Consider the following 13,293-nt stretch of genomic DNA (forward strand, 5'->3'; position numbering starts at 1 on the left):
CATATGAATGTGTTTGTGACATAAACTCTCACTCAAACATATTTGCATTATATTAATCTTATTACACAAGGCAATAAAGTTTAGATGAAAATTTTACACACACAGCAAAATAATATAATTCGCTCACAAACTACAAACTATAAATACGATAGCAATACTTATCCTACACGTCCGATACCAAGCTTGGGTTCATGAACCCACCATGGATTTCATTTCATGAATCCTTGATCTTCATCTTCGTCTTGATCATGATCATCACCATTTAAGCTTGGAGGGGAAGTACTGCAAAAAAACGAAGTAAAAACTACCCTTTTAATAAATGAATATAAATAATAAATAAATAAATAAATCGGTGTTGAGTTCTAACCTTTCGAATGAGGGATTGGTAGTAGGGTTTGACCTTTTCCACGTCAACAAGAACTTTGCTCTTGCTGTAAAGGTCGTAATTGCTGGAAATGATTTTAAATATTAAATAATTTTTTAATTAAAAAAGTAAAAAATTATAAATAAATAAAAAATTAAAATTACTTGAAAACTGAAAGCCACTTCAAATTCTCAAGATCCTCCTTGTTCATCAAGTGTCGATATGCTCCTTCCTGATGCATTGCTACAAAAAAATATATATAATTATTAATCACTCCTCAAATTTATTTATATAATTAATTTACATCGTACTATATACCAAAAATTAAATAAACTTACGATAAAATGAGTGATATCTAATGATAAATAATCCGGCTGAAGGTAGAGTTGTTCCATTTTCTTTAGCAACCTGCGTATTATTGAATTAAGGTTAAATAAAAACTATATTCTAAAAAGGGTTAATTTAATATGTTATAAAGTAATTATACCATGTACATATAATCGTCGTGCCCCCAAGAGATCACTACATTGTCGAGTCCACATCCATGAGAATAGATTCCATATTTTGTGTTGTAAGCTGGATTATCCTGGTCTATATTGTCTTTGAAGTACTGCATAATATACATCCCATAATAAAGAAATATTAAAATTTTACCGATAATTATTTTGTTTTTATTTTTAATACTTAAAATTAAAAATAAAATGAAAAGGGTAACAGTTTTGTTACCTTGTGATGAACAATTGACTTATCAAAGGCACAGCCAAGAGGATATGTATCACCTACCAAATATTTGATTAATTGATTAATTGATTAATTAATAATTAATTAATTGATATTCAAAAGTAGGATAGAGAAAAAAAGAACATACCAACAACAGCCCATTGAGGAAGCCCTCCAAAGATAGGAAGAAGGAGAACCTTTCCAAGATCTGAGACCCCAACAGTATTATTATTTTATTATTTTATTATTTTTTCTTTTTATAGAAATAAATAAATATATATATATATATATATAAAATAGGAAGGAAATATGACCGTGGATAAGGGCAGTCAAGTGGAGCCAATCTTCGTTGGGATAGTCTTTTCGAATGGCTTCAGCAGATTGGAGTAAGTGCTGAATCTGAGGCTCATCCAAATCTGGATCGCTCTCATCCACCACTTCATTCAGCAGCTCACAGCATTCCCATATGCTCATTTCTGTTTTGTCCAACTTCCCGTACTCTTCTCTCATTCTCTTTACCTGTTTTTCCACCAAAACCATCCTTTTTAAAACCCTAATTCCATCTCCTACTCGAACAACATAGTTTAAGACTCGTTTGAAACGACTTTATCTCACTTTTTTACCTTTAAAATCCTAATTTCACATCTTACACAATATCCTGTTATCGTTTTTTTTTTTTGTGAGTAGAGTAGACGCCAAACAATACACTTTAAGATCTTATTGAAAGGATTTTTAGTAATATCAATAATTTAACAATTTCTAATTTCTAATTGGTAATTTAACTTAATTTTTTTTTCGGATTAAAAAAATTAAGTAGAGATGTAATTGAACTTACAAAATCATATGTTTGGTTGATGTGGTTCAAGCGGTAGAGTTCTTCAACAGTCTTTTGCCTTGCGCTTTCGGCGTCATAATCCCTGCAAAATATATTCACACAAATAGAAAAAAATTTAACATAATATTTTTATTAAAAAGATAATTGGATATAAATTTTTTCTTATCAATCAAATTAAAATAAAAAAATTTCAAAAAATTACTTTTATTAAAATATTTTGTTAATTTTTAAATTTAATACTAATAAGTTCATAAATTTATATATAAAATATATGAAAAAATGATTTTCTTTTTTTGTTTACTTGTAGTCATTGCAAATCTAAAAATAAATAAATAAAACTAATAAACAAAGAAAATTGAGAAAGGAGATCACAAAATGACCTGAATGAATGGCCAAAGGAGTTGATTTTGGGGGCGAGGAAAACGGCGTCGTTTGGCGCATATTCTTCATTTTCAAATTCACCGTCCAATTCCGATTCCGATTCCGATTCCTGAGAAGGCTTCTGGACCTCAGCACACGTTGCTGTAGATTTAATCACAACAAATTTCAATCTCATTTCAATAATTAAAAGAATTATAAAATCGAATGAGATTCGACAAGTATTGCTCTGTTTCTTTTGAATAAACATTTTTCAAATTTTTTTATTAAACAGAGTAAAATCGCAGAGTGACCTCAAGAACAAACGCACCGAAGAACATATCGGAATCGCTACGATTCGAAAACGATGAAAAGATTCAGCAAAACTCAACAGAGAGATCGAAATCGTACCGTATTGCCGCTGCGCGTTGAGGATCGCCGATCGGAAAGTCGAAGGAAAATGCCGAGAAAGCGACGGAAAATGAAGGAAAGTCGAATCCACAGATCGCTGAGATTTTTCCTTCTTTCTATGGTGAGTTTGGAACTGAGAAACTTCGCCTTCATTTAATGGCGGAGACGACTCCTCGCCGGAGAATTGGAATCCCTCCGAATTCTCTACTGGAAACAAAAATAAATAAATTTATTATTACTTTTTATTATAATAAAACACTATTTCTTAATTTAGCAAATTTAAAATATTTAAAAATACGAATAAGACTTAAAAGCGGCGGAAAACGACGTTTTATTTTATTTGGTTGAGTATAATAATATTCTTATATTATTATTANTCAAATTCACCGTCCAATTCCGATTCCGATTCCGATTCCTGAGAAGGCTTCTGGACCTCAGCACACGTTGCTGTAGATTTAATCACAACAAATTTCAATCTCATTTCAATAATTAAAAGAATTATAAAATCGAATGAGATTCGACAAGTATTGCTCTGTTTCTTTTGAATAAACATTTTTCAAATTTTTTTATTAAACAGAGTAAAATCGCAGAGTGACCTCAAGAACAAACGCACCGAAGAACATATCGGAATCGCTACGATTCGAAAACGATGAAAAGATTCAGCAAAACTCAACAGAGAGATCGAAATCGTACCGTATTGCCGCTGCGCGTTGAGGATCGCCGATCGGAAAGTCGAAGGAAAATGCCGAGAAAGCGACGGAAAATGAAGGAAAGTCGAATCCACAGATCGCTGAGATTTTTCCTTCTTTCTATGGTGAGTTTGGAACTGAGAAACTTCGCCTTCATTTAATGGCGGAGACGACTCCTCGCCGGAGAATTGGAATCCCTCCGAATTCTCTACTGGAAACAAAAATAAATAAATTTATTATTACTTTTTATTATAATAAAACACTATTTCTTAATTTAGCAAATTTAAAATATTTAAAAATACGAATAAGACTTAAAAGCGGCGGAAAACGACGTTTTATTTTATTTGGTTGAGTATAATAATATTCTTATATTATTATTATTATTATTATTATTATTATTTATTTAAGGTTTTTAAGAAGAAAAAATTCAAAATACAAAGGAAAAAACATTTTAAACCGTAAATAAAATAAAACCAGAAGCAAAATTATTTAAGCCACACAATATATTCAACTGTACAGCTCGAAATTAAATTAAAGGTAAATAAATTTAGGCTTTAAATTTGAAATCCATGACCCAAGGACATGTCCCTTTCGTTTGGAGCTTTTTAAAAGATTTTATTTATGAAATATACATTTACACGGTGTCAAATTTGGAAGATGACGTGGCAAAACGTGGATGGTTTATTTTTTTTAATACAGAGCGTCCACTAGGCTGGGGTTGTGTTCGAGAAGTCGCGTCAATGGGTCAAATGTTTTTATTTTTATTTGAGAATATAATAATAAACCTTTATATAAAATCACTTTTTAATTTTGTCTCCACTCATAATTGTGCTTTTAAACAGCTTTTCTAATTTTGTCGTCTCTCTTGTTTTATTTATTTATTTATTTATTTATTCTTATGTATCTAATTATTAATAAAAAGAATCTACAATTTTAGCTTAGGTAAATTAAATAAACATTCCCTTAAAAATAAATAAATTTTGTTTTTTTTAATCTAATTATATATATGAACTAATTCAAATAAAAATTTATAAATATATATATGTTTCTCTTTTACTTAAGATTTTTATTAATGGGTATTACTTTATAAAAATGATTTAAAAGCTATATTTTAAATTCAATTATCAATAGAAATATACAATTACATAAAATATAGTAAAAATTTGATAAGTAGTAAAATTGACGTTTAATATTCAAATAACTTTTATCGTTTTTAATACACGTTTCTAAATTTTAATATCCATGAAAAAAAAAAATCTACCTAATTCACATCTACGTCAAAATAGAATTTATTTTTACGTCATAGTCAATAAAAAGAAGATTACACATATATAAGAGTAATTTCACTCGAATTAATTAATTATTCTTTCAATGTTAGTTGATGGTAAATTACCGTTTTATCCTTAAAGAAATAAAAAAACAGGAAAAAAAGAGAGGGTAGAAGTAGGGAACCTGAGGAAGGCAAGAGGGGGTTGAGACGTAAGGGAGGTAGGCCGAGCATGGCCATAAATGCAGAAACATTGGGCGTCCTCGGAACGGCTCTGGGCGTCTTAAACTCATCGGAAACGCCATGAGTGAAGTCGCAATGAGCGTCCTTGACCAAGCACCGCCGTCCGCCGGCCGCCGCAAACTTCCTGAAAGGCTCAATGAACCACCTGTTCATTGTCGAGAATCCTTCGGTGTGCTGTCTCCGCCGCCGAATTCGCCTCCTAACTGAAGTTCGGGTGGCTTCGTGGCTTCGGGTTTAGCCTCAAATTTGGGTGTTTTATTTTCTCATATTTCTTCTCTTGCTTCTGCCCTTTTATCTTCTCCTTTTTTCGTCCTCCATATCTGCGCCAAATAAATTTGGCCTCACATTTCATTTCGCACGTGCCATAAATAAACCACATTCGGTTGGAGTGTTTAGTGACTAATAATTTAATCACCAATAATTTCATCACTTTAAGACATATCAAACTGTTTGCTTTTTCCAAATATGATGTCTTTTCCACGAGTTTCTTATTTATTTATTTATTTTCTTATTTTCTAATTCTTATCTATTTCTTTTTTTTTTTTTTTTTAAATATATCATGTATAATTAATTGTTTAATTTAATTATTGATTAAAAAATATAATAAAAAACATTATTTATTTATATAAAAATTTAATAACTCCTTAATAAACTAAATTAAATAATAATTTCAGAAATTAATTGTAACACTTAATAGAATTTAAAAATTTATGAGTATAATTCAATAATTCTCATACTATAAAAATAGGACGACTAGACGACCACTTAGATTCTTTTATGATATGGTATGGCTTTAAAGCACAAAAGAATTTAATTTTTATATTTTAATATTGTTTTTTTTAATCAATTTGTAATAATATAGTATTATAAATTTAGGATAAGAATCTAAAGAACGTGCCGATGTCGAAGATATTATTTTTAACTTAATTATAAACAATTAGTAATATCATTATTTTAATGATAAATAAAAAAAATCAAATAATAATAATAATAATAATTACGATGGTGAGTATTTATGAAGAAAATATTAATGTCGATTTATTAGAAATGATGGATTGAAATTGAATATGAAACTAAAAGTATATAAAATAGGTTATCCTGCAAAAGGAGTACTTTAATATGGATAATGTCTGATTGAAAATGTTACTTTTTAAAGATTGGGATAATAAATATTGAATATTTGTCCCCCACGTTTTGCAATAATTTTTCTACCAAATTTATGATTGAGGAAAGGATAGTGACACCAAGTTCATTATTCTAACTAAAATGTTTGGTTTTCCAAGCCGGTCTCCGAGCCGCCATAAATGACTCATAAGCTTATTTCGAGCTAATTCTTAACACGTTAAAAAAAATCAAAATTTTATTTATTTTTGGATAAATGATAATTTAGAGCTATGATATTTTATTAATATATTTTAAAAACATTTTATTTACTTTAAGATTTTATTTATACTAATTATGATCATCAAATATGAATAATGCCGCTCTTGAAATGTCCTATGAAAAGTGAAAGTTTTATTTTGAGGGTATATAAAGCTGTGTGTTGGATGATGGAAGTCCCACGTCTACTAGTTTAGGGAATGATCATGGGTTTATAAACAAATAATATTCTCTCCACTGGTATGAGGTCTTTTGAGGAAGCCCGCTCAAAGTGGACAATATCATACCATTGTGGAGAGTCGTGTTCGTCTAACATGGTATCAGAGCCAACTCCAAAAGAAAAGGAGAGAAGCTTCCTCGAAGGCAGTAAAAAATGACTAAGACTCCAAAGGAGTCGAGCCTCGATTAAGGGTATATTTGATCAACAATGTAATTCGAATCTTATATTTTCTTGGGTCATTAGATCAAATTTGAAAGAGTTTGTCATTATTGACGTGATGTAAGGGTATATTTGACATTTGCATTAATTTGCGGGAACAGCTGTGGTGACTGGGCTTCTCTGTACTTTATCTGGTTTGGCCCATATACATGTCCAGCAGCCCAAGTATGAATTTGGGCCGATTCAATGATAAGATATTCAGCCCATCATTGGAGTACCAATCGAGCCCGGCCCATATCCCCATATAAATAGAATTGGCGGAGTGAAAATTGGTAGTTTTTGATTTGATCTACGGAAACCAGTAAGTAGATTGCCGCGTGGAGACGAAACAGCGACGTGAAGAGAGCAGGAACTCTAAATCTTCGTCCTCCAGTTTCTGGAGCGATTGAGGAAGCTTTTCTACTTCAAATTCTTTCGATTCATTTCTGCTTCTCATAGTTCCTTCCGTCTCAATCTCTCTGGTTTATCGACTTTTGGTAGGAATTGATTGTTTTTGTTTTCACCGAAGTTGATCGGCTGTTTGAAACTAAGCATTTGGAACTAAGCGTTTGGTTCTGATTTTGTTCTTTGTTGCAGAAGATCGAGAGAGGATTCTTGTTGCTTAGCGTCAACAATGTTTAACAGGCTTTTTGGTAAACCTAAACAAGAAGCCAATGCTTTGGCTACGTTAGAGAAGCTAAGCGAGGTACGTCTTCACTTTGTTGTTCTATTGTTTTAGATATTCTTTTTATGCAAATGATCTTTTCCTTTAGTAGATTGTTCTGAACTCTAGCTCTATTTCTTTCGATCTTGATTGATATTTGACTTCTCGATCATTCACCTCTTCCAAATATTATTGTTTATGACGACTTAGTAATTGGTCCTCCTTGACGGAGTATTAGTGTTTATGACGCCGCGATAATTGGTTCTCACTTCTCCTTGACAGAGTATTAGTGTTTATTTGGTTCTTCTTTTTACTTGGTCAAGTGGTGGTTCCGATTGAGAAATCATCGTCTTATTTGAATTAGGTTAACATGTAATTTTACACTTGTTCTGCTACTTGTAATCGCGGTACACTAGGTGAAATTTCACAGATGTAAGAACTGAAAACTGTGTACTACATTTCTATGCTATTCTTCTATGCGATTATATTGGAGTGGATAGTTGAAATCATGTCCAAAGTGATGGTAATTGTGATCGCACAGACCTTTTTAGTCTAACAAAGCTTTTCATGGCGCTTTTTTTCACTGTCTGTTATGATCTGTTTAGACGCTTGAAATGCTGGAGAAGAAAGAGAATGTTCTTGTAAAGAAGGCATCTGCAGAGGTTGAAAAAGCTAAAGAGTTCACAAGAGTGAAGAATAAACGAGGTATGGCCTGAAATTGAGTGATATCATTATGACGATATTGATTTCAATTTCCTTTGATTTTTTAAATGTGTGGAGCGTGATTAAGATTTAATTAATACCTACGTTGTCGACTCTGAGGTGTAAATTTGATGTCGCACCATACCTTGTTTTCTCACGTTTCGAAGTTTTATAATCCGTTTTTTACTTTTGAAATGCAAGTTATACTTATGTCAGTTTACTGCAATGTAATACTCTGCAGGAACTAATGCTGTTTTTCAAGGACTTTTTCTTTTTGTTCATTTTAGTTATTTTTCATTATTAGAAGGAGAATCTTGTTCTCAAGGAATTCTCCGAAGTAGATTCTCGCTTGTTAGGGAAATAAATCTCATGAATGGTTTTGTGTATGTTAGAGAATACAGACTGCATTTTAATTTTTTTTTTCTCAAATAAATAGAAGGCACGGTGATTTGAAAATGTTGATATTGCTGTTTTCATGTATAAAATCGATTTTGATTACATGACAATTGTCCCGTGGTAGTCTGAATACAGCAATTCTTGAGTTAGTAGAGCCATAAGGACTTGATGTTTTTCAGATTCCATTCACAATCAGTATATTTTGTTTGCAGCGGCCATACAATGTTTGAAGAGAAAGAGACTCTACGAACAGCAAGTAGAGCAGCTTGGAAATTTTCAATTGCGTATCCACGATCAGGTGTGCTGTAGTCGTTATTTACTGATTGATGAGACGTCTATTTCTTTTACTTTCATGCGCTGCAATGAAGCTTTTACTCAAAACCTATTCTTACTCTTGCAGATGATTATGTTAGAAGGCGCTAAAGCTACGACGGAAACTGTCGATGCTTTGAGAACAGGAGCATCGGCAATGAAGGCAATGCAGAAAGCAACGTATGACTACTTTTATTTGCCTTTGTGGTTTATAATCTTTCAGAATTTTGTTCTTGCTGGGTCGTTCAATATCTATAAAAAAATAAATCAATCTATGTTATATAATACATCTTAGCACGTCTTTTAAACATACTATTATTATTGCCTGAAAATTGTACAATATATCTGAACGAGTTTCATCACTCCATTCATCTAGTTAAGCTAGCAGTCTGGAGAAAATGCGATCAAATTTTGATGCCAGTTTATTTAAATATATTTTAACGACCTGAAATTTGAATGATTTGTGAAACTTTTTTCATGTTTTAGTGAGAAGTTAAAGCTGTAGTTTATGTAGTAAGTAGCTTAATTATTCGGAACTTCTTCAGAAATATTGATGATGTGGACAAAACGATGGATGAGATTAATGAGCAGACGGAGAATATGAAACAGATACAGGAAGCGCTATCAACTCCAATTGGTGCCGCAGCTGACTTCGACGAGGTTGTTAATCTTTTACTCTTTCCTATTATTAATAGCTTATATCTAGTAAGTATATTAATAGCTTATATCTAGTAAGTATATTAATAGCTTATATCTAGTAAGTATATTAATAGCTTATATCTGGTAAGTATCTCATCCAGTGACTATGGTTGCCATTCAGGATGAATTGGAGGCGGAACTTGAAGAGCTGGAAAGTGCGGAGTTGGAAGAGCAACTTCTCCAACCGGCGTCAACAACTCCTGCTGCGCCCGTTTCCGTCCCGTCAGGCCGAGTACCTGCACGCCCTGTTCCTCAGAAGAGAAATGCTGAAGAAGACGAACTCGCAGCTCTGCAAGCGGAGATGGCCCTCTAATCAGGTCTTGTTCTTTCAACGTTTTAGATTTTATTTGAAAAGATGTCAATGGACTATATGCACTGTTATCTTGCAATTGAATCGGTGTGATCTCCCGCCAGATTGTGCCATCCAAGGAAGCTTACGATGGGCGTTCGTTCAAAATTGCATACGACCTATAATTCCATGCCGCGTGAAGTGTATATAAAGAACGCGAAATAACTGTAATCATCCTTTAAATCTTTTACTTATCTATACTCTAAATTGCAGGGAATGCAAACATTGTGGTCATTTTAAATTTAATTTAATAATTTTATTCATTTCTAGGTTTATAATAGTAATCGCATATTGGTTTAGGAAGACTACTACTAATAAATATGTTTTAAAATTAAGTTAGGAGTTTTTGGTTCCTAATTTTTGAAATTCAGGATTTTGAAGTGAAGGAAATTTTAAACTTTAATCTTCACAATCAATTCATCAGTCTAGTTTATAGTGAGCTTCCTAAATGAAACAGAAGATATAAATTTTGTTGCTTTTTCTAGTTTATAGTGAGCTTCCTAAATGAAAAGAATTAATACAAATCACATTTGAAAATTTGTTTAAACAATTTTCAAGTCTCAATACAATTTCTAGTAAAAGTTTGATATTTTGATATTTAAAAAAATCTATATAGCAAGAAAGGATATTAATAACAAGGAATGAATGAAAACCTAAAGAATAAAATGTCGCAGACTTTATACACAAGCAAAACAAGTTAAATTTAAATGAATCCAAATAGTTCTCCTAATATCGTAGACATAATTTGAAAGTAGAGAAGCTCACTATATTGGAGGTCATTTGAAAGTAGAGATGAAAGAATAAAAGAAAAAAATCAGTAAAGATTTGTATGATTGGAGGTCATTTTCTTGAGATCTACCATTTAATAAATCCTTCCCCTCTCCTTTACCCTTATAAAAAATGGATGAGACTGAACTTACCTCCTTCATAATTCTAAATTATCAGAGAAAGAGAGAAGGAAAGAAATGAAAGAAAGAAAAGCTCGTTCACTTCTCCAACACTAATTCACAATTCCATAGCATTCACTTTTCCTTCTTTCACTCAGTAAATAGTCACTTCTCCACACTGTTTCACAATTCCATTGCCTCAACTTTTCTTTCTTTCACTTAGTAAATAGTTTAAAGCATCTTCAATCCTGGCGGGGACTTAAATTACGGTCTCAAATCATACTAAAATGACGGTTTAAGAATTAACCCACAACCAAACAACTCTTTACTTGCAATATTGAACTACAAAATCATAAAGGGAAGTAAAAATAGTATCTATATAAAGAAAAATTAACAGAATATTATTTCCGAGAAAATATTAAAGGAATAATAGAAACATATCTAGCCTCTTCAACTTCCCATGTTCACTAAAACTTTTCAATCACTTTTTACTATCTCAAAAAACTAATTGGCTTTCTCAGCTAATGAGGGAGGAAGGTGATTGAAGATTGACTTAAAAATAGTATCATCATTCCCAAACAACTAAATCGGTACTTAATATTTTCGGAGACGAGAGCTTTTGAAATTCAAATTTCTAATAAATACAAGGACATCAACTACATTCAAGATCAACGTTCTTGAATGTGTAATTTACATTGACAAAACGGACGAGAATAATGAGAATACAAACAAGACTGATCAATGGTTTTGCATCGTAATGAATGTCTACAAAAACTAACAAAGCCTATGATAGCAATACTCTAGCCCCGCTACTAATAATACTACCACTACAACTAGAAAATGACGAAGGAATTAGTTTAAAATGAATTCAAAACATAGGAAGATGTTGAATGAGTTCCTAACAAACGAAGTCTACTACGCGAGATTGTCATCATTTTGTCCAGAATCCGTCTTACTCACTGTGATCTTCAATTTCTAACTCAGTTACCTAAACACCTAGTAAGTTCTCAGAGCACTTCACAGGGAGAAGGTAGTTGGAATAGACAAGACCAGAGTCTAATTCCAAGTCTAAAGAATAAAACAGTTGCAAGATCTAGAAATACAGAGCCTACACTCGATCTCCTACAGTATCATCCCTTGCCAATGTCTATTAACAAAAACTTAACAAACTCATCTCATTGCGAAACGTCAAAACTTAGACGTAAAAGATACATGTAGTGACTAAACAAAAACCTTCTAAAGGAACGAATGCTATCATTGTCCAGATCAATGCCAGAGTGAACACANGAAACGAATGCTATCATTGTCCAGATCAATGCCAGAGTGAACACATCAAGGAAGAACTAACAGAAATATTAAATAACATGAAAGAATGGCTGTTATGCCGAATTATCGAGACTCTTACTTCTCTGACGAGTTAGGTCCTCTCTTCTTGCCGAAGCCAACGACTGCAAGAGGAAATTTAAACTCGTAAAAAAACTAGAAAAGGATAAAAGTTCGAACGCGATTACAATATCAAAGAGAGAGAGAGAGAGAGAGAGAGAGAGAGAGGGAGAGGAAATAAATGCTTACCGGCAGTGNAAGAGAGAGAGAAGGAGAGGAAATAAATGCTTACCGGCAGTGACGAATCGACGATTGTATTGCATCCGTTTGTGAGCACGTCCTCGTGGCTTCTTCTTCTTGTCCTGTTTGGCAACCTTCGGAGTCTGGCCTCTCACCTTACCGGCACGAGCCAAAGATCCGTGAACCTTACCTGAATGTCGATTACAGGAATGAAGAAACGAATTAATCAGGATCATCAAACACACGAACATAAAATGCAAAAGGAGGCTATAGAGCTCGATCCTCACCCATGGCTAATCTGAAAGCGTCTTCTCCTCTTCCGGATGTTCGGCGACAGGCGTGCTCGCTTCGACCGCTAGAAACTAACAACGCAACTTCCAAAAATTAGGTTTAGGAGAATGGACAAACATATATATAGTAGTGGGTTGGCTGACGCGCGAAAATTTGATCCAGCCGGCCCAGCCCAATTTAATTTCACTTATATATCGGCCCAAAGTTTTTCTAACCCAAATAAAAACTATTTTTAGCAATATTATTTTTTCAGCGCGAAAATTTGTTGTCTTTATTGTTTCTCCTTAAATTACATGTAATTATTATATCTTTGTCTAAACATTTATTTTAATTCGAAAAAATTCTCACGACTTTTTCCCTAGACAATCCTTCTAAATTTCTTTGCCTACTTAAACAAATAATAATAATCTATCTTTCATAAATATAAATATATATATATATATATATATTTTTTTAATTTAAAGCCATGAAGATTTAGACCTCACTTTTTTTTCGACATTTTTCTTCCCATGTCCCTTCCCATGTCCCTTCCCATGTCCAAGTCAGAATCAGTAAACCTCCCCTCCTGTCAGTCAGAATCAGTACCGTACTTTATTTCTTGCCGAAGCCTACGACTTCAATGTCTTTAGAGATCAAACTTCGTTTGTTTATGCATGTTACAACTTTCAATTTGTGCATTTCTTTTACCTTACAATTTGAACTTTGAGACGTAGTGACCAACTTCCGCAAGGATTCTATGTTTAGAT

The 13,293-nt window shown here is 32.6% G+C and overlaps 4 protein-coding genes across 8 annotated transcripts; 1 reads left to right on the forward strand and 3 right to left on the reverse strand.

Annotated features, from left to right (window-relative positions):
* LOC111804965 (inositol oxygenase 2-like) lies at positions 1-2,892 on the reverse strand. The gene is made up of 11 exons (XM_023689813.1): positions 2,688-2,892; positions 2,300-2,441; positions 1,920-2,001; positions 1,399-1,603; positions 1,233-1,292; positions 1,091-1,143; positions 852-974; positions 703-772; positions 529-607; positions 368-449; positions 1-282 (listed from the first exon to the last, which is right to left on the reverse strand). Exons 4-11 carry the CDS (start codon positions 1,592-1,594, stop codon positions 256-258), a joined length of 690 nt encoding a protein of 229 aa, XP_023545581.1. The 5' UTR covers positions 1,595-1,603; positions 1,920-2,001; positions 2,300-2,441; positions 2,688-2,892; the 3' UTR covers positions 1-255.
* Positions 2,893-3,060: 168 nt separating this feature from the next.
* LOC111804845 lies at positions 3,061-5,187 on the reverse strand. Its single transcript, XM_023689642.1, has 3 exons — positions 4,829-5,187; positions 3,381-3,587; positions 3,061-3,134 (listed from the first exon to the last, which is right to left on the reverse strand). The coding sequence occupies exons 1-3, from the start codon at positions 5,037-5,039 to the stop codon at positions 3,061-3,063; spliced, it is 492 nt and encodes a 163-aa protein (XP_023545410.1). The 5' UTR covers positions 5,040-5,187.
* A 1,802-nt stretch (positions 5,188-6,989) lies between these two features.
* Positions 6,990-10,075, forward strand: LOC111805940 (vacuolar protein sorting-associated protein 32 homolog 2-like). Of its 4 annotated transcripts, none has more exons than XM_023691240.1 (8): positions 6,990-7,181; positions 7,282-7,390; positions 7,954-8,053; positions 8,659-8,744; positions 8,847-8,938; positions 9,304-9,418; positions 9,579-9,774; positions 9,872-10,075. In XM_023691240.1, exons 2-7 carry the CDS (start codon positions 7,319-7,321, stop codon positions 9,768-9,770), a joined length of 657 nt encoding a protein of 218 aa, XP_023547008.1. In that variant the 5' UTR covers positions 6,990-7,181; positions 7,282-7,318; the 3' UTR covers positions 9,771-9,774; positions 9,872-10,075. The 4 variants fall into 4 exon arrangements, with proteins under 4 accessions (XP_023547008.1, XP_023547010.1, XP_023547009.1 ...); XM_023691242.1 differs by having other exon boundaries at positions 7,285-7,390; XM_023691241.1 differs by having other exon boundaries at positions 6,990-7,142.
* A 1,827-nt stretch (positions 10,076-11,902) lies between these two features.
* LOC111805942 (40S ribosomal protein S30) lies at positions 11,903-12,637 on the reverse strand. Of its 2 annotated transcripts, XR_002816722.1 has the most exons (4): positions 12,544-12,637; positions 12,309-12,446; positions 11,982-12,141; positions 11,903-11,935 (listed from the first exon to the last, which is right to left on the reverse strand). XR_002816722.1 is itself a non-coding variant. In XM_023691245.1 (3 exons), exons 1-3 carry the CDS (start codon positions 12,545-12,547, stop codon positions 12,095-12,097), a joined length of 189 nt encoding a protein of 62 aa, XP_023547013.1. In that variant the 5' UTR covers positions 12,548-12,637; the 3' UTR covers positions 11,981-12,094. The 2 variants fall into 2 exon arrangements, 1 of the variants encoding a protein (XP_023547013.1); XM_023691245.1 differs by lacking the exon at positions 11,903-11,935 and having other exon boundaries at positions 11,981-12,141.
* Positions 12,638-13,293: the final 656 nt, after the last annotated feature.

The sequence above is a fragment of the Cucurbita pepo genome, chromosome LG11 (assembly GCF_002806865.2).
Source record: "Cucurbita pepo subsp. pepo cultivar mu-cu-16 chromosome LG11, ASM280686v2, whole genome shotgun sequence".
Classification (NCBI taxonomy): domain Eukaryota; kingdom Viridiplantae; phylum Streptophyta; class Magnoliopsida; order Cucurbitales; family Cucurbitaceae; genus Cucurbita; species Cucurbita pepo.